This window comes from Chenopodium album, chromosome 24, assembly GCF_948465745.1.
Source record: "Chenopodium album chromosome 24, dcCheAlbu1.1, whole genome shotgun sequence".
In the NCBI taxonomy this organism is placed as follows: domain Eukaryota; kingdom Viridiplantae; phylum Streptophyta; class Magnoliopsida; order Caryophyllales; family Amaranthaceae; genus Chenopodium; species Chenopodium album.
Window position 1 is genome coordinate 34,359,656 of NC_137857.1, and position 21,293 is coordinate 34,380,948.

At 37.6% G+C, this 21,293-nt stretch overlaps 2 protein-coding genes across 2 annotated transcripts; one reads left to right on the forward strand and one right to left on the reverse strand.

The window, feature by feature from the left end:
• Positions 1-4,989: 4,989 nt before the first annotated feature.
• LOC145610910 (uncharacterized) lies at positions 4,990-7,113 on the reverse strand. The gene has a single exon (XM_081666172.1). It carries the CDS (start codon positions 7,111-7,113, stop codon positions 4,990-4,992), a length of 2,124 nt encoding a protein of 707 aa, XP_081522298.1.
• A 5,492-nt stretch (positions 7,114-12,605) lies between these two features.
• Positions 12,606-19,614, forward strand: LOC145611712 (polyadenylation and cleavage factor homolog 4-like). Its single transcript, XM_081667064.1, has 7 exons — positions 12,606-13,125; positions 13,452-13,553; positions 14,062-14,325; positions 15,403-16,083; positions 16,715-17,626; positions 17,789-18,342; positions 18,892-19,614. The coding sequence occupies exons 1-6, from the start codon at positions 12,835-12,837 to the stop codon at positions 18,314-18,316; spliced, it is 2,778 nt and encodes a 925-aa protein (XP_081523190.1). The 5' UTR covers positions 12,606-12,834; the 3' UTR covers positions 18,317-18,342; positions 18,892-19,614.
• Positions 19,615-21,293: the final 1,679 nt, after the last annotated feature.

Sequence of the window (21,293 nt, forward strand, 5' to 3'; positions counted from 1 at the left end):
TGGTTGGTTTGCTTTGGTGTTTTTAGTTTTGAATTTGGTCGTTTCTTTGTTGAACACATCTGCGCGTATTCTTTATTCTTAGTTGTTTGTTATTGACATCCTTGCTGTATATGTTTAATGTGATCCTTGTTGTGTACATTTGTTGTATTCCTAGTTGTATGTTTATTGACCCAAATGTATTCCCCGTAGATACAACAAGGTCACTGAGGTCTCATGATCTCCTTAGCTCATCTTCCATCTTGGGTCGTCTTAAATCTCGTTCGTCCCCCCAGACTTCTGAAGCTGCTCCCATCAAGATGGTTGCTCCTAGGGGTGCTGCACCTCCGCCTCCGCCTCGTGCTGGTCTCAAGAGGAAATTGGAGATGCCCATTGATGTTGACGCTGTTGAATTTTCCTTTGACTCTCTTGCTCCACATGTGGATACCTTGTTGTTTCCCTCCTTCAAGGATCGCCAGTCTTCGATGACTTTTGCTGATCTTTCCCAAGAAGCGGCTGTTCAGTCCTTCCAGGTATGGTGTACTCCAAAAAATTTTCGCATAAAAATCGACCTTATTGAAATATGCTTCTTTACCCTTCGTCTTTGCTGTGCAGAGTCTCCAGTCCTGCCTTGGTGTTTTAGGCAAGGTGTCAGAATTTTCTCGGGTGTATGAAGCTATGAAGAAGGAACGTGATGCTTTGTCTGATAAGTACAAGGCTGCTACTGAAGCTTTGAAGTCTGAACGAGCTAAGCATCGGGACTGCATTTCTGAGCGGGATGGGCTGAAAAGTACCCTGAAGGAAGCTGCTAATGAAGCCATTGATGCTGCTACGTACTATTATGGGAAAGCACGTCTTGAGATGATGGAGGAGTTTCAGCAAGGAAAGCATGAGGCTTGGGATTATGATGGTGACAAGGCTTCTTTTGAGAGGACGTTTCCTGAAGGGACTGCTGCTCCTGGTACCCTACTGTTGAGCTTTGCTGATGAGGAGGTGAATTCTCCTCATAATGAAGAAGTCAAGGATGCCCCAGAGGTTATGAGGCCTGTAGCCGAAGAGGTGATCCCTGCTGACAATATGGGAGAGAATTAGTTTAGCTGGTGCTGCGTCACCTTTTTTAAAAAATGTACAACTTTGGATGCTGTTTTTGTTTACTGCCTTAGTGCAGTTTGGATAATTTGTTCTTCTTTTGTGCTACGTGTTTGTAGCTGGATGCTTTGTTTAACTTTGTTGAAGTGCAATTTAAGTATTTCTGTCTTTCTTGTTGTGCGATTCTTGTTTCTGCGTAGTGTGGTATGTTTACAATTGTATCACGAATGCATTACTGTTGTATTACAGTTGTATTACAGTTGTATTACAGTTGTATTACACTTACATGTGTTTGTAAGCTCTATGAGGGTGGTATGTCTGTTCCTTGCAGGAATGCCTTGTCTTTGTTCTGTAATGAAGGGACTTGTTGTATCCTTGCAAAATAGAAGAAGGTGAGGGGTGGCCGTGGGTTTCCCCAACGGCCCTCCGATGCCAAAGTCAGTACTCGTAATGATCATAAAGTAAATTGACAAAAGATAAGGATAGATGAATACCTTTCGTGCTGAATCTGGCTGTTGGAGATTTTTGTGTTTTTCTGTTTTCTGATTTTTTTGTGTTTTCTTTTTTTTTTGTAATTTAAAAGACAAAATAGGGATAGCAATTGCGTACCTTCTTCAGAAATGATATAGTTTTAAATGTGTTGCATTCCAGCTTCGTTGTACTTCCTTCCCTTCTGCATTCCTGAGTCTGTATGCTCCATTTCCTACTACCTTAGTGATTTCGTAGGGTCCTTCCCAGTTGGGTGCTAGCTTTCCTGCGTTGACTTCCTTGGTGTTTTCGTATACCTTTCTAAGGACCCAATCTCCTAGCTTGAAGGTTTTGACTCTAACGTTCTTGTTGAAGGATCTTGCTACTTCCTGTTGGTATGCTGCCATTCTCATTTGTGCGTCTCCCCTTAGCTCCTCTACTGTGTCTAAATTGTGAATCAGTTCTGCTTGATTTCTTTCTTCTGTCATCAGCCCGTACCTTGCTGTTGGCACTTCTACCTCTGTTGGGATCACTGCCTCACATCCGTATACCAGTGAGAAAGGGGTATGATCTGTAGCGCCTTTAGGGGTTGTTCTGTCTGCCCACAGTATGTTGGGTAGTTCGTCTGCCCACTTCCCTTTGGCTCCTTCCAGCCTTTTCTTCATGTTGGCTATGAGGACTTTGTTGCTTGACTCTGCTTGCCCATTCGCTTGTGGGTATCTTGGTGTAGATGTGATAAGGGAGATGTTCCATTCCTTACAGAACTTGGTGGTTTTGTTGCTGATGAATTGAGATTCGTTGTATGTAATGATCTCTGCTGGCACTCCGAATCTGCTTAGAATGTTCCTCTTTATAAATGAAATGACGTGTTTATCTTTGATCTCTTTGTACGCTTCTGCTTCAATCCATTTGGAAAAGTAGTCTGTCATTGCTAAGAAGTACACTCTCTGTCCTGAGGATGGTGATAATTATACTATATCCATTCCCCACTTCATAAATGGCCATGGTGTCAATGTTGGATGTAACTCTTCTGATGGCTTGTGTGTCAAAGGCGCATGTTTTTGGCATGCTAAGCATTTCTTGGAGAACTCAACTGCGTCCTTTCTCATACTGGGCCAGTAATATCCCATTCTGAGTGCCCTGTTGGCCAAATTTCTCCCTCCGGAGTGGTTTCCGCATTCTCCGTGTGTAAAGATTGTAGGACTTGTTGAGCTTCTTTTTTCTCTAGACATCTTAAAAAAGGTCCTGCTGCAGATTTCTTGAAGAGTACATTGCTGATTAGACAATACTTGGAAGCTTTCTGGGCGAATGCTTGAGCTGCGACCTTCCCTGTTGGTTTCGTGTTGCCTAGGAGATATTCTTTCAGGGGTGTTATCCAACTATTGTCTTCTTCTTCTGTAGGGCCTATTTGAGTTTCGCAGACATTCATAGTTGATCCTTTCTCTATGGCTGGTGAGAGTACATGTACTAATGGGATTGTTCCAAATTCTTCTGGATTGATGTTTGACCCTAGATTTGCCAATGCATCTGCTTCGGTGTTCAAGTTTCGGGGTACTTGTTCTATCTTGAACTCCTTGAATTCCTTGATGAGTTTCTTTGTGACTTCTAGGTAAGCAATCATTCTGGCGTCTTTTGCTGCATACTGTCCGTTGATTTGGTTCACCATGAGTAGGGAATCGGAAATTACTTCCAAGTGTTGTATCTTCATGTCTCTTGCGACGGTTAGTCCTGTAATGAGTGCTTCATATTCGGCTTCATTATTGGTAGCCTTGAAGTTACACCTTATCGCCTGTGCTATCTTGTCTCCTTGGGGTGATGTCAGTACTACTCCTAAGCCCACTCCTCGTATGTTTGCTGCACCATCTGTATGGAGTATCCATTTCTGTGTAGCTTTTGGTTCCTGTAGGGCTAGTACTTCTTTTTGCGCTTCTTCTTCAAGTGTAGGACTGAAGTCTGCTACAAAATCTGCTAAAGCTTGAGACTTGACCGCCGTCCTGGGCTCGTACTGTATGTCATACCTGCTTAGATGTAGGGCCCATTTTTCCATTCTTCCTGACATTTCTGGTTTTCGCATGATGGCTCTGATAGGATAGTTGGTCCGTACTTGTATGGTATGGCTTTCGAAGTATGGACGTAGCTTTACTGAAGCAACGAACAAGGCTAGAATGATTTTCTCCAGTGAGGCGTATCTTGTTTCCGCACTGAGTAGGGTCTTGCTGATGTAGTAAATTGGAAATTGTTCCTTTTCTTCCTCTCTTGTAAGGACTGCGCTGATCGTCCCTTCAGATACTGCAAGGTATAGTTGGAGCGGTTCTCCTTCTTTGGGTTTGGAAAGAATCAGCGGGTTGGCTAAGTATTCTTTGAGCTTCTGGAATGCTTCATCGTGCTCTTGTTCCCATTTAAACTCCTTGTTCTTTTTCAATACCTCGTAGAAGGCTCTGTTCTTTTCTGAAGACTTTGAGATGAACCTATTCAGTGCCGCGATTTTTCCTGTTAGGCTCTGTACATCCTTTTTGGACTTTGGTCGTTCTAAGTCTAAAATAGCTTTGACTTGTTCTGGATTGGCTTCTATTCCTCTTTGCGTAACCATGTATCCTAAAAATTTTCCTGACTGTACTCCGAATGTGCACTTTGTGGGGTTCAGCTTCATACCGTATTGCTTTAGGATGGTGAATGCTTCTCTGAGGTCTCTAACGTGATCTTCTGCCTTCTTGGATTTTACTACCATGTCGTCTATGTAGACTTCCATCGTGCTCCCGATTTGCTTTTCAAACATCTTATTTACCAACCTTTGGTACGTTGCTCCTGCGTTCTTCAATCCGAAAGGCATTACCTTGTAGCAATATATTCCTTGACTTGTGATGAAGGCTGTCTTTTCTTGGTCGTCCCTATGCATGAGGATCTGGTTGTAACCACTGTAGGCGTCCATAAAGGATAACAACTCGTGTCCTGCTGTAGCATCCACCATGGCATCAATATGAGGTAACGGGAATGGGTCCTTTGGGCAAGCCTTGTTTATGTCTGTGAAGTCTATGCAGATTCGCCATTTCCCATTCTTTTTCCTTACTACTACCACGTTGGCAAGCCACTCTAGATACTTTACTTCTCTGATTTTTCCTGTCTTCAATAAGTTTTGAATTTCTTCGTTGATAATCTTAGCTTGTTCCTTTCTGGCGCGAATTTTCTCCTTTTTTGTTTCACTGGTGTGTGCATTGGGTCTACGTTTAGCTTGTGAGTGATGACCTCTAGGGGAATGCCTTTCATGTCTTCGTGTGTCCAAGCAAACACGTCCTTCTCTTCTTCTAGGAAGTCGTAAATTTGTTGTTTGAGTTCCGTTCTGAGCTCTGATCCTATTCTGACTTTCTGATCTGGATGTAAGGGATTCAGCTGGACTTCAGTAGCTTCTTGTTCTTCTGATATGCTCAACTTTTCTTGGCCCAGCTGATCCTCTGATTGCTATGCTGAACTCTTTTCTGCAGATGTTGCTTTTAGTGCTATCTTGTAGCATTCTTTAGCTTCCCTGGGGTCTCCTCTAATTTCTTGAATTCCCCACCTAGTAGGAAACTTGATGACCTGATGGTACGTAGAAGGGATGGCTTTCATTTCGTGTATCCAAGGTCTCCCCAAAATCATATTGTATGAGGACAAGGTGTCGATCACTAAAAATTTGACTTGTAGGTTGATCCCTTTTGCGTATGTTGCCAATGTAATCTCTCCACTTGTCTTCTTGGTTTCCCCACTGAATCCCACTAACATTGTTGACTTGTTAACGATATTCTTCTCATCTATGTTCATGTGCTTCAGGGTATCCAGCATGATGATGTTTGCAGAACTTCCATTATCAACTAGGATTCGCTTGATCATGCAGTTTCCAACCGGGAGTGAGATTACTAAGCCGTCATGATGACCTTCCACTGCGTTACTTTCTTCAAACATGATAGGGATGTCTATCTTCGATTTTTCCCTCTTGTCTGGTTGCTCTTTGTTACTTTCTTTTGCGTGCCGTTTCGCTGCTGAATATGTTAGGCCGCATACTTCTGACCCTCCTGATATGAAACAGATGGTTTTGACAATTGGAGGTGGGGGTGGAGGTCCTCCTTGCTTGGATTCTCTATCCTTCCCTGCAGCTTTAGATCTATCTGACAGGAGTTCTTTGAGGTAGCCCTTCTTTAATAGGTATGCAACTTCCTTTCTGAGCGCGACACATTCGTCAGTAGTGTGACCTATATCTGAGTGAAAATCACACCATCTTGATGGATCCTTTTTCTCTCCAGGCCTATCACTCCTTCTTGGCCATTGAACAGTATCTCCCATCTTGTTCAAGGTTCTTATTACTCCTGCAGGGTTGACGTTGAAGCAATACTCGTGCAACTTTGGTGGGAGCTCAGGATCTTCCCTCCAATCAGAGAATTCTCCTTCAACAGCATTGATTGATCCTTCATCAAAACGGGGACGCTGATACGGCTTGAATCGGTGATCTCTCCTGGGGAAGTTGTTATTCCTTCTTGAGGGACGATCTTCATCCTTTCTGAGCTCTGGAGTCTTTCTTGCATATGCATCTTCTTCGAATCTGACTTGAGCCATTGCCTTAGCTTGTACATCTTCAAAGGTTGTGCATGGGTATTTGGTCAGTTCCTTGTAGAGCTCACTGTGATCTAGCAATCCTCTTCTGAATGCTTCAATAGTTGTGGGAGCATCGCACTTGTGTATTCCAATCTTTTCCCTGCTGAACCTGTTAAGGTAATCTCTCAAGGATTCACCGCGTCTTTGCACAATGCGGTACAGATCTGATGACTGTTTTTCTATCTTCCTGCTGCTAGCGAACTGGATCTTGAACAAGTTCACCATTCCTACAAAAGATCGAATTGTCCCATTATCTAAATTAATGAACCAAGTTAAAGCTGGACCTGATAATGTGGCTCCAAAACCTTTGCACATGATGGCCTCTCTGATGTCTCTAGGGATTGAACTGGTCATCATCTTTTGTTTGTACAAGGACACGTGCTCATCAGGGTCTGTTGTTCCATCGTACATGGCCATATTGGGTGTGCTGAACCTCTTTGGCACTTCCACCATGGCAATTTCTTCTGAGAAAGGGGATTCTATATAGTCGTCTGATGCTTCTTCCTCCATGGGTTTTGGCATTCCAGGGACCTTGGCAATCTTGGCTTCAATTGCTTTGAGGTACTCTTTGACCACCTTTTCTATCTTTCCTTCCTCAGATCCTTCTTGACTACCCTGCTTTTGGGTTCCTGCATTCATACAGTCCAGATCTAGGATTGTTTCCCTAGAGTTAGATCCTTTTTCCCCGTTAGGGGTATAAAAGACACCTGACATGTCAAGCTGCATGGCTATACTTTCAGTGTTCTTCCTGGTATTAATGGTTTTGGAAGCGACTGATTGTATTTGGTTGCGGAGGGCTTCATTTTGCTTGGTGAGGCTGGTAAGCTTGGCTTCAGTTTGGACTTTTTGGGCTAACAGTGTTTCAATTTGGCTTTTTTGTTGGTCAAGGGTTTGACGGAATGCGTTCATTCCCTCATTGATTTCGGCTATTGTAAAGGGTACTTGGTGCCCAGACATGGTGTCTGTATGGATTTTGGTTTCTTTTTGGTGAATTGGTAGGTTAATTGATTATCAGCCCCACGGTGGGCGCCAAATTGTTTAGGCAAATCTCAACAAGGACATATGAGAATCTGCTAGGTTTGAGGGGTAATAACAATCATACTACCAAAGGCATATAAAATAGCAATAAAACAATGATAAAGTAATAAATAAGCAATGAAATAGCAATAAGTAAACAGAATGAATTCTATAATGAAAAGAGTAAGTTTAGAGATACAATACTGAATAAGGACTAGCCTCCTTCCTCAGTAGGGATGAAGCTCCGTAGATAAATGATGAATAATTCTATTGTATTTAGAGTATTAGTGCGTACATGAGTGCTTAAAATGTCTAACTTATGCTTATTTATACCTAGGGAACTCTAGGGTTTACAAAGATATTCGAGATCTATTCAAAATGGGGAAGATCTTCGTGGTTTATCTCCTTCCCTGTTCTGTAGGTGTATCTTTGGCAAGTATCTTTGATTGATATCCTTGATGCTGATTTCCTTGTTTACTCCAATCAGGCCGTTTTGCTTATTTTGTTGATGTCTTGCTTCTTGGACTAGTGCCCTAGACCTTATGGGTCGTATTACAATACGGGCCCAACAGGGTATGCCTTGGTTTTCTGTTCATGGTTTTTTAGGATTATTAAAATGTATATCTCTTCAATTATTGCAGTACCATGCTGCCCATGCATGAACATCGGGTGCATGTTTTGAACCGTAAATTTATTCTTTATGTCCTAAAGATCTCGAGGAAAATCAAAATAAAAAATAGGTGTTAAAAGAGTCGTTTAATGAACCTTAATAATAAATTATTGAAGATTGTACGTAGGAGTAGTAGATTTTGATTTACAAACAAAGTTCAAGACGGTTCTATACTAAACTCAATTGGTAAAAATAGGAGTAATTCATATGCCTTAATTATAAAGTGGTACAATCTCTTCTTTTATCTCTAATGTAGGAAATCTCAGCTCACAAGTGGATTACAATATGGCCGGATTTCAACAAAAGTCTATGCATTTTAAGTTTAAAATAAGTACTACTTTTAAACCTTCACCAACTAAGCTAACTGAATTTCATGTTGTCCTGCAATAATTTAACGCAATAAACAACCTTTGCCTAAACCTGTTGCAAGTATAAGAGAAGCCTTCGCTAATCCGGCCAAAGGCAAAGAATAGACTCGTGCATTCACCTCGTTCGTGAAAAAGGTTACAAATAATATTAGCATTCATCAGCATGTCAAGTACATTAGGTATATGTTGAGCACAGGACTGCAGGAGTTTCCTAGCAACGTACGAGTAACTATCACACTTTATAATTGAATTGTAAACCCCACTTAAAATGCAAATAACGGTCCAAAATTAAGTCTTGTGTTTCTTGTGGTAGGCAGTTGCTTTAATTGATTAAAAAAAACGATGTACAAAAATGTGCAATTGAATATTTCACGGTTATAAAATATGTACCATTGAAGTGGGGAATCCTAGCAACGATATTTGTTTGATAACGATCTTTCAATTTGTTGGTTATGATTAACGGAGATGCATAGATGAGCTTGGGAATGAAAGTAGTCCCGGAAAAAAATATTAGAAATATTTTAAAGAATATGGACAAAAAAAAGGACATGTTAGTGTTTGAAACAGAATATACTAGCTATTGTTGATAAAAGAACATGTTTGTTTTTGACAAAGAGCATGACATTACAAAGAACATACTAGTATTTGACAAAAGAACATACTAGTGTTTAACAAAAGAACATGATTGTGTTTGATAAAGAACATGGTATTACAAAGAACATAAAGTCTATAGAAAATGAACATGTTCTTTTTCGTGGTTACTCAGGTGATTGAATGTATTTGAAAAAAACTCAATGTTTGACAAAAGAACATGTTTGTGTTTGACAAAGAACATCATGGCATTACAAAGAACATAAAGTGTTAGAGGTGATCATTGAGCAGACCGAGAGCAAAAAGTTCACTTCTCGGGTCGAACCGGGTCGGGCAAAGATTTGGGCTAGATTTTTGGTACCCAAACCCACCCAAAATGGCCGGGTTGTGCGGGTTTTTCGGGCCGGGCCAATAAAAGCATCTAAAAAAAAGTGCATAAAAACACATTCTCAAACCCGTTAATAAATGAAATTCAGGCTGGGTCGGGCCCGACCCGAATTTGTTGTTATTATGAAAACATACAAGATATTCGTGACAAATCTACTAAAATTTACAATATAACATTTGTCTTACTCGTAATAGCATAAAATAAAGTCAAACTTGTTATGTAAGACTCTGAATAGTGCAAAAGTCAAACTAATATACATACCTATTTAAGATCTTAAGGATCCGAATTAAGCTCGGAATTAGCAAAAAACTAACGTAAGTGCCTCGTTTTGCGTAATAAAAATATACCGATTTGTTGAATGAGGCACTTAAGTTATTTTTTTGCTAATTCCGAACTCAATTATGTTCCTTTAGATCTTTTGGACAAAAATGGCCCCTAAACCCTTAATCGAATATTTTTTTGACACGTAAACCGATAAAAAAAATGAATCGGGCTGCAATTTACAATTTATGAAACCTTTTGGGCTGCAATTAGCAATTTTAACATGAACTTGATCATTAAATGAACTATATATGTCTTTAAAGACCATTCTGATGATGTAGTTAATAAGCTTTATTTGTCTAGTTCATGTCAATGAGTGTATTGTATCATTGTATGTAATGTTAATTACTTATTGATTTAATTATGCAAATAAGTACACGTCTATATGATGATAATTGAGTTATATTTTACTTCAATTGGTATAATTTTGTCAACACTAAATTACTAGCTATAAAATGACTCATCTCAAATTCAATTCAAGCGATTCAATTAGACATTTTGTACCTTACATATCCATATAGTTAATCTATCTATAACTTTATACTAAAAGCGAAACATGGAATGACACATGTCATTTTCTGGTTAAAAATTTTCCCTCCAAAAGTTTTCTTTTTTTCTTTTTTTATTTTTTGGCCAAAGCTTCTTAGAGAAGTTTTTAATACAAACTATACAATAATAATTCATTTCCTATTTGATAAGTATATCTTATTTATATATGCAACAATAGTGTCTTCAAAAAAAACAAATATATGCAATAATAGTTTTCTATCTATAACTTTATAATGTAATTCATAGTTATTTTTATTAGTCGTGCATATATTATTCTCTCTGTTTTCTTTATAGGGTGATAAATTTTTTGATTATTTTTTCTATTTTTTTTTTTTTTTTTTATAATTACAGAACTTTCATCCTATAATATTTTGCAATTAGGTATAATTTTTTTTATAATTAAATAGCATTCTTAAACTAATGATAATTATTAAAAATTACCGTGCATGGCACGGGACTTAACCTAGTGTATGTATATAGTCCGAATATAGATTTGATATGTTAAAGTAGGGGTTTTTTTCCTTTTTGGTGCAAGAGAAAGACAAAGCCCCAAAGAGAAATAGAAGAGCAGAACAAAATGCAAGAAAGAAAAGGAAAAACAGCTAACCTCCTAACTACATACTACCAAAGCTAGCAAAGTAGCTATAGTACTATGTTGGCACTTGGCAGCTCAGAAGCAACGGTATCTTCCTAGCCAAAGCAATACCACCCATTTCCTCCAATAAAATAGTATGAAGATCCTCTGAAGCCGTATCAAAGATCACTAGTTTTAAATTTTTTGAACAGTAAGAATAAAGAATTTCCTTTATAAAATATGGAAAATGATAAACATAACCCTTAGGGCTATGTATAAGATAATAAGGGGTCGTTTGGTTCATTAGGAAAGTGTAAATTCCCATGAAATTTCAATTTACGGGAAATAAATTCCATCATCAAAATCATGGGAATTCAACAAATTTGTTTGGTTAATAATGGAGGAAGTAAAGTCCCATGGGAATTTCAACTTACCAAAGGGGGAAGGTAAGTGAATTCCCATGTTTTGTGGGAAGTCAAAATTCCCATGAATTTCATTTTCTCCCTCTTGTTTGGTTGACACAAAAAGTGAAACACTAACTTGCGCGTGATTTTGTTATGAATTTTTAATTTAGTTTTATTTTGAAAAGTATATTAAATGCTTATACATACCCCTAAGAATTACATATATCATTACCTATAAATATAACCAAACGACACTTTCCCAAAATTAGCAGAGCTATTTGCATTGTGTGATTTTATCGGGCCATGAACTATCTTTTTTTTTTTTTTTTTGTATGGCTTTTCCTAGGAATATTGGGCCATCTTTTTGCACAAAACCAAGATACCTATATCCCTGGGCTTGGGCTGAGTGTCTTTTCTTTTTAATAAATAAAAAATAATGATGAGAAATTGGCTTCGTTGTTGAATAAGCATTTGGGTAAATCTCTTTATAAAAAAAAAAAAAAAAAAAAAAAAAAAAAAAAGACATTTGGGTAAACTAATTTTCTCTCATCAGTCGTCACTCTATCTAACCAAAAACTAAAAAGCAATTGATATTCAGTAAGGCAAAGAGACAAAGGATCATTAAAAAATAAATAAATAAATAAATAAAATAAAATAAAATAAAAAGAAAAAAAGAAAAAAAAATAAAGAAAAGAAAAGAAAAGAAAAATGTTCATATATGTTCATAGACACAAGAAACTCAAGTATTGGAAGAAAATAAAATTCCCTTTAGACTTCTCTTAGCTTTCCTCTTATTTATGTAGTTTCTCTTAAGCACTCTTCTATAAATTGACAATTTGTCATCGAATGAGCATGCTTTATGCAAATCGATAAATGCAAGTTTGGATCGTCACAATTTACGATAATACATATTATCAATGTTTTAAGATAACTTGTCCATATTACAAATTGTGCAAAATATACATCAGATTGTTAAAAACATTTGCTAAACTCTCACCACTTAGGGACTGTTCTCTTACGTTGAAATTCAGTTCATTTCAGCTCAATTCAGTTCAGTTCAGTTCAGTTCAGCTCCTAATTTTCTTCTCTTATAAAATATTCATTTTAGTTCAGTTCAGTTCAGCTAAGTTCAATTCAGTTCAGCTCAGTTCAGTTCAGTTCAGTCAATGAGAACATACCCTAATTCTTTAAATCAATACAGTGTAGTATAGATTGCACTAGAAAATTATTAAATGTAAAGAGAGTTTTAAACTTTTCGCTTTGTATACTCAAAAGATTAGGTTATAAATTTGATCAAATTTGTAATACTGCCTAAAGTATGACATCCTATCCTCCGTTTCTTATTGTATACTCGTATTTCATATTGCAAACAATAAATAAGAAACGAACATTTAATAAATCCTTATCAATTTTTTCAAAAAAAATAAATCCTTATCAATGTTTCATCAATTGTATTTTACTCCGTATTCCGTATTATACTATTATTGGTTTGAAATATACTTTCCATATTATATTTTTTGAAGTAAAAATAATTAAAAAAAATATTCGAGAAAAGTAGAATCTTGGTTTTCCTTTTCCCCCCTTTCATTCATTCATACTCTCTCTATCTTACACTTCCCTTCTTTCTCTCTCCTGTCACAATGGTGGTTCGATGGCGAGCAAGAAACCTCATCAATGGAAGATGATGAGAGTTTCAACCAAAACCCTAACCCTAACCCTAAATTTTCTCAATTAATTTCTCAATTTGGGGTTTTTTCTCATCGACAAATTCGTTCCACCACCGCAGCTTAAACCTCATGCCGAGCGACGTCGTTCCGAAGCCGGCAGCTCCGTCGCCGATTCTCGATCGATTTCGGTTTCTTCTCAGTGAAAGAGAAGCCCAATTTAGGGTTTCCGAAGATGATGAAGATGAACTCGTTTGTATTCCGCCGCCTTCTATGGCGGAGATTGTCACTTTTTACGAGGATGTTTTGTCGGAATTAACGTTTAATTCGAAGCCAATAATTACAGATCTTACGATTATTGCTGGTGAACAGAGAGAACATGCTGAGGGTATTGCTGATGCTATTTGTGCTAGGGTTTTAGAGGTACCGCTCTCCAAATTCAAATCGGAAGTTTTTTTAGGGTTAGGGTTTTATAAGGGGATACTGTAATTTGTAAGGTGTAATCAATTTTAGTTGAGTTTTGAGTTCAATTTTGTTGTTGTTGATGATTGATTTTGTACAGTGTATCAAAATTTACTAGTGCATAGCAAGATTTTGGACTTCAATGATTTCTCCTCTTTTTTTAATTTAGTTATGCTTTTAAAGATTTTGTGCTTATTTGTTAGGTTTTGTACTCGAATTTAAGCTATAATAGTGTTCCCGGGTTTGATTTTGTGGTGTTACATTGCTGGTTATGCATATTTATGCAGGTTCCAGTTGATCAAAAGATGCCCTCTTTGTATTTATTGGACAGCATTGTCAAGAATATCGGTCGCGAATACGCTAGGCACTTTGCTTCTCGTTTGCCGGAGGTGAGCTATGCTTTAGTTCTTGGGTCGATTTTGAGAGAGTACATTCATTGTTGTAGTCTTTGATACTGAAGTTTCTGGTGTGCTTGTAATTACTTGGGTTTGGCTTAAAAGATGCAAACTTTGTGGAGGACTTTCCAGCTATGGCATGATTTGGGGAAAGGGGGGGAGGGTGTTTGATTAGTGATTTTTTAAAGAGTCAATGCCAATGCTGTCACATCTCATGACAAATAAGTAACTACACTTCCAAATCAATTGGTTACCACCTTAATTGTGAGATGTGGGAGCGTTGGACTAGGACCCTGTATTCAATATTTGATACTCAGTGTGCTCGGGAACATTTCGATTCGTCCAAAAGGATGCAAATATTGTGGAAAAGTGTTACAATATGACATGTTTCAATGGTTATGTGCTTTTAGATTTGTTCACGTATTATTGAGCTTATAGCTAATAGCCCTGATTTGAGTGTTTCATTGACAAATTAATATTCATATTTTATTTCCGGTTTAAGGTGTTCTGTGAAGTTTATAGACAAGTCCCTCCAAATTTGTATCCTTCAATGCGCCACTTGTTTAGAACCTGGTCTACCGTCTTCCCATCATCGGTTCTTAGCACGATCGAGGATGAATTGCAGTTCTCTCCAAGGCTAAACCAACCATCTTCCAACTTAGCCAGTATGAGGGCTTCTGAATCCCCTCGACCCTCTCATGGCATACACGTCAATCCCAAGTATTTGGAAGCCAGACGACAATTTGATAATTCATCACTTAATAATGTAAGTTTCAAATCAAACACCCTTCTCTTCCCTTTCTTTCTCCGGGTATTCTATTTGCCTTAGTCATTGATGCTAGGATTGACAAAAATATTTTTGTGAACCTACACTATATGTTGAATTGCGGTTTTCTTTGAAGAGTTTCTGCTTTCAATTAATGGAAAGTAACAAAATGATGCAATGTGACTGTTATTTCCCCTGTCCTCTTCGATTCTACATGTGTTGAAGTGATAGAATTCAAAATCACATCTAATGGATTGAATCCACTATAATATATAGAAAGGGATTTGGACTTGCTTTGAAACCTCTTACATGAACCAACTTATTTGTTAAGGTACCTAGAAGGTATTGCTTTTTAACAACCTTAACTTAAAAAAATAAACTTTTAGTATATGTTGTGTTGCCTCTGGTAGTCCTTAAGAATCAGCATGTGAATGTTTGTTCTGTAAAAATCTCGCTGGGTATGATATAATGTACTGCATTTTCAATTATCTACCTATGCCCCCACCATAATAGAATTAAAATTAACCTATATTCTAATTTGCTGTTAACAGTTTTGTTTGCGATTTTTAAATTATTTTGTTTCATTTAAAAAAAAAAAAAACTTATTTTTTAAAAAAATTAATGAGAATTCTCCAATTATTTTATTCAGTGCTGATTATTCCCCTTCTTTTCCACCCCTCCTCTTTTTCATGTACTACGTATTTTTCTTCCTTCACAATTTGAATTTGCAACTCATTTGCCCCCATAAACACTACTAGCTTATGATGCTATTCTATTAATTATCATTTGGTAAGGCTACTGGTACATGTGTTCCTTCTCCCCCACATCTTGTTCTCACTTTACCCCTGATCTTGTTTGGTCTATTGGGTTTGCTAGATCTCCCTTCTTTTGATCCATTAGTTTTCTTCTCTTTCCATTTTTCATTGCTGGAGAGAAATGGTGCTTGGTCATGCTTTAGTTGTTTTTCAATTTCTTTGCTTGTGTTTGGCTAAAACTTTCTAACGAGAGAAGCATTGTGCATTCTTATGGTGTGACACTGGCAGTTGATTGTTGCATTGATCTGTTTATCCTATGCAGAAAATTCAACTTGGGAGAGGAGCATCTACCTTGAAGTCACTGGGTCAGAAACATTGTGTTGGATATGAAGAATATGATTTATACCAAGGAGAAAGCACAGCCTCCCACATTGATGCTCAAAGATTTTACTCCTCTGCTTATGGTGGACGTTCATCGTTTCCAGCTATACCCTTATCACCATCAGCTGACGAGTTTATGGTATCCAGCTCACCAGGTAGGGTATTTGAAGGGGCATCTCCATCTCGCCCAGGATTTAATCATGGACGTAGGAGAGGAAGAGATGAGGAGACTGGTGATTGGCAGAAAAGACTTCGCTCTGATGATTCCTATCGCGGTTTTGAAAATGCTGCAAACTATGGTTTAGGTAATGGTTTTGAACATGACAGACCAAGGGCTTTAATTGATGCGTATGGACATGATGACGGACAAAGACCTTTGAATGACAAACTTCCTGGTATGGATCGTCTAATTGTAAATGGTTCAGTGAGTAAGCTTGCTGAAAGCTCATGGCAAAATACCGAAGAAGAGGAATTTGATTGGGAAGATATGAGCCCAACATTAGCTGATGGAAAGACCAGCAATGTCACTGCATCTTCTTTGCTATCCAGAGGCTTTAAAGCCATACCTGGTGTTGGTACTCTTGGCTCCAGACCTTTTGATCCCCAAAATTCTGTTGAAGATGTATGTTCTCACAACTCAATTACGAGCGCCTTTGTTGTCTGTGGTTATTTTTGTATTTTTGTGCCCAGAAGTGCTATGATTCCAAATGGTGGGAATTCATTATTACCTTTTTAGTGCCTATATCCTATCTTGTTTTCGCCACTTTTTATTTATTTTGTACTTCCTCCGTTTTCTTTTAGATGCAACACACTTTTTCACGGTATTTAAGAAATGTGGGGTTCACATGATATAATACACTTTAAAATGGGATGAGTGGTTGTTAGGAGTGTAATTTAGTGGGTCATGTGCTTTAAATAAGGTAAATAGCTTTCCTTTTATAATGTGTTGCAAGCATTGTGACATTTCCTTTTTAGGGAAGTGTTGCAAGTAAAAGAAAACGGAGGAAGTTTATTTTATTTATTTTCAATTTAGTAAGTCAAATATATTACCATATCCTTTCTTGTCTTGGAGCCTGGCGTATCATTTATTATTATTATTTAATTTAGGTGTTTGTATTATTACTCATCACTCATTAGGATTGCTATTGCTTGCCATCAATTTTAAATTGCAAATGGAATCATGATCTCCCTATTCTTCTCAGTTCCTATGATAAAAACAACAAATTTTGATTTATCTTTCTATCTACCTGCAGGGTGCTCATATATCATCCAACAGGCCGTTTTCTAGAAATGAGATGAATCATTCTCAAGGAGCTTGGAAGTTGCCTGGCAGTATCTCTGTGCCTGTACCTGTTGCTGGAAGAGAGAATAGCTCTCAGTCGACATTACCTGTGAATGGAGTGTTGTCATCATTGCCTGATGGAAAGCCTATGTCAATAGACCACTATGCTGCAGTCCCTATGCAGAATGTTATGTCTAGAGGTGTTTCTTCAGGTTTTAATTCTTTTGAAGCAAGAGCTCCTTCACCTGCTGTGGGGCAAGTGCCAACTAGCTCATGGCCGTCTACAAGTTCACATAATATGGTGCCTTCACCACCTTTGTATATGCAGCCAAAACATCCTAGAGCTTCCTTTGATTATAGAAATCATAGTTACAGTGTTCTTGGTCAAGGCAATCAACAATTTGATACTGATGACAAAAGAAATCCGATTCCTGCGAAGCCAGGACAACGGCCTCAGCTTAGCTTCACCCCTATGCAATATCCCACACAACAACCAGGATCGTTGCAGCAGTTGCATCCACCACAAGAATCTCGGCAGAATGCGGTATCATTGCCACCGCAGACAATACTGCCATCTAGTATTGGATATACACCACTAGGTCATGGGGTTGCTGCTACTAATAATGTGCGCAATCCAATACCTGGTTCTCATCCTTATCCACCCTTCCAAAATATGTCCAATGGTTATATGCATTTTCAAGCACCAATGGCACCACTCCCTTTAGCCCCTCGTCCCCATCCTCAATTTTTACCTCTTCCCCAGAGCTCTGGTCCCCTTGCTAACCAACCACCAACTGCTGGTATAGCTGGTTTACTCAATCCTGGTTTACTTAATTCTCTTGTTGCTCAAGGCTTATTCCCATTGAAACAAAATCCCGTACAGGTAAGGTAGCAGTAATTCTAAATTAGGCTAAGTTTGTTGCCTATTGATTTATGAGTCTCTTAGAATTGGTGTTAATGATTAATGTATCAGCAACTGTCTCCCTTACATAGTCATATTACCTTTCTCTTGCTCCTTATTGATTTTCTTTTTGTAATAAATCAGGATTCTCTTGGAGTAGAGTTTAACCCTGATCTTCTTAAAGTGCGTCACGAGTCAGCCATAAGGGCTTTGTATGAGGATTTACCCAGGCAGTGCACCACCTGTGGCCTTCGGTTTAAGACCCAAGATGAACACAGTAAGCACATGGATTGGCATGTGACTAAAAATAGAATTTCGAAGAACCGTAAGCACAACCCATCTCGTAAATGGTTTGTCAGTGTGAATATGTGGCTCAGTGGTGCAGAAGCATTGGGTACTGATGCAGCTCCTGGATTTTTGCCAACTGAGAGTGTTGTCGAAAAGAAGGATGATGAAGAGATGGCAGTTCCAGCAGATGAGGATCAGAGTACATGTGCTTTGTGTGGGGAGCCTTTTGAAGATTTTTACAGTGATGAAGCTGAAGAATGGATGTATAGAGGAGCTGTGTACTTGAATGCATCTTCTGGGTCTACTGTAGGTGTGGACAGATCACAGTTGGGCCCTATTGTGCATGCAAAATGTAGGTCTGATTCTAGTGTTGCTCCGACATGAAGAACAGATAAGCATCTTGCTTTATGGTAAGCCTCTTGTTTCATTGTAATCATCTTATATTGGTGTTGTGGTCACTTATCGCTATGATGGCATTATGACTAATGGATCTTTAATTGCGATTGCATGAGAATTTCAGATTTAGTCCTTTCAGATTTATCCCTATAGGGGATGCATCTATCTATGAAGCAAGATATGAAGCTTGGCTCAAAATCATGTTTTGAACATTTAGTCATGGATAATTGGATATTGCTATATGTTCTTTGTTGCTACGACCTATGAGTCAATATATATATACAAGTATATTTTTTTTATCATATGGAGCATGGTAGGGCTATCTTCTTGCGTTCATTTAGGAAATTAGCATGGGTGAAATGTAGATTTGGGACGAAATGATTAACTTGCCCAAACCCCATCCCAAGTGTTAATACAGTTTGCTTGCTTACTAAGATGTTTAAGATATTTGTCCCTCATCTAATTATCCTGGTTCTAGTAGGTTGCTGCTTTGCATGAACTTGCTCATAATATGTATATTCCAGGTGCCTTGTATTTGAATACATTTTTTGCATATTGTGCAGGAATTGAGGAGGCTAGACAAATGAAACAATTGCGGAGTAATCATCAACCCAGTTTTCTGTTTTCCCTGTAACATTAATATGAGTTTCTTCTTGTTAGTGATAGGATCTTACATTTAACTTTTCCCCTTCCCCTCCTTATTTTACCTTGGTGCTCAAGTGGTGACATCATGCCAGAATTATGTACATACAGTGGAGATATACCCATCCATAGTCCCCTGCAGTTGCAGCAAAATGCATTGGCTCGAGAATTTACATCTTTGGCGTACTTTTTCAGCTTTACTGATGAATATTTGGAGGAGATCCCTGATATTTTTTTACCCCCCTCCCTTCCCCACCCCACCCCACCCCCGCCCCTTCTGAAAAAATGTTTCTCCCCTTTCCCTTTTCCGTATCATTCTCTACATTTATTCAGGTTGAACTATCTGCAAATTATTTTGTACGTCGAAAATTATCTGCAAATACTGCTGTCTTGTACGTCGATTGCAGGGAAGGTTCATGGCAATCAGCGCATAGCAGATTCCTTCAATGTATTCAGAGCTCATCTTGCTAGGATATGTGCAGCTTACTGAAATGGAAGAGTGCCCTATTATTCATGCAAAATGTTCTACGGAGTACAAAACATTGTGGCTTGTAATTACTTCACCGAAACATTTTGCTATATCAAATGTTTGAACTCTTGAAGATTCTTCGTTTGTTAATTGGTTAAAACTGCTATTAATTTCAGTAAGCAATGTTTTATTTTTACTTATATTTTTATTTAACTTGCTAGTTAATAGTTATTGACTTGTTCCAGTTTGGTTTTTTGTTGACAACCTCCTAGTCATTTTACCAAAATCTATAATCACTTTTGACTACGTATCAATTTATCCGGGACACACACATTCATACATTTTTTTTACACAAAATGCATAATTTCATAGTTAAAATAAAATGAAAAGACATTATCTTTCTAGTTTTTTTTTTTTTTTTTTTTTTTTTTTTTTTTTTTCGACATGAGCTCAAAACAGGAATTATATAAGAGTACTTAAGGAAGATAAACTACTGGCTACAATAGAAGTTGGTAAATGTAGCAATCAAACGCGCTATTAATTTAACCTAAGGATATGTTCCACTGTCCTGCTGTCCATATTAGATTAATTTTTGTAACCCTCAATTCCTTGAGAGCCTGAACTGTTGAGATTGAATATGTGTAAATACTAAATAGTAATCGTCCTCAAGGATCCCCAGATTACCCATCGAAGACCTTCCAAACAAGCATTCATCTCATCATGTAACGCTGATTGCCTGATTGAGACACAACCCAAAGGAAGCTCCTCACACAACTCCCAAGTCTCCTTGGATCATATTCTCCGGGCACCACCCCATGTAAAATAAATGGATTCTAGTGAGGTATAATGAATAAAACGTAATTTCTTTTAAATGCCGGAATACTAAACTCGCTTGTGTGGTTAAAATATTCTATTATCAAGAGTTCTACATTTAGTATCTCATCAAATTTATTCACGTTGATAATTTAATATCCTTCCCATATTAGGTGAATCGCAATACTTTGACTTTTACGTTTGCCATCACACAATTTTAATTATTAACTAGTGTGTGGCCCCGGGCGATGCACCGGGTTTTGCTTTGAATATCAATACATATATTATTTGGGCTATAAAATCATATACTATATAATTACAAAAAATAAGTGGACAATAATAACTAATAAAATTAAATAAACGCTCTCAAATTGATGTCTTGTAAACTACAAATTAAAGTATTTAGTGTATTATTATTGAATATGAAGCACAATAAAAAGATAGCAAAGTTGGTAATAACATTACTTTATTTGTTATTGGTCTTGTGTTCAAACCTTGTGATAAACATTTTTATTGCAATTGAAACATGTTCATTCATATTACAATGGATGATGTGGCATATACGGTGATGTGGCATACTTCTAATACATGTGAAGGGTGCCACGTGGCACATATCTTGTATTAGGAACGCTTTTTAATAGATAAGTATAGATGTTTATATTTACCGATTATTAAAAATTATAATTTAAAAGTACGAATTATACATTAAAATTAATTCAACAACAATTTCATGACGACATTGGTATTTTATATGATTACTAATCAAAGCTACCTTAATAAATACTTCTGTCTATAAGCCAACATGTTTTAATAATCCGAAACAGAGGTAATATCACTACATTTCCCGAGCTATAAAGTTCTAACATTAAGTTTACATGTTTAGATGTTATTCGCATCTATTATATAGCCACTAAATGAGAGGTAAGATTAGGGATTATGAAGCTAAGATATAAGCAATACCGTAGTAATTTTCAAAGAAACTACACGAAGAGAATTGCAATATTTCTTCATAATAGTATGCGTGGGGTCATTGGGTCGAGA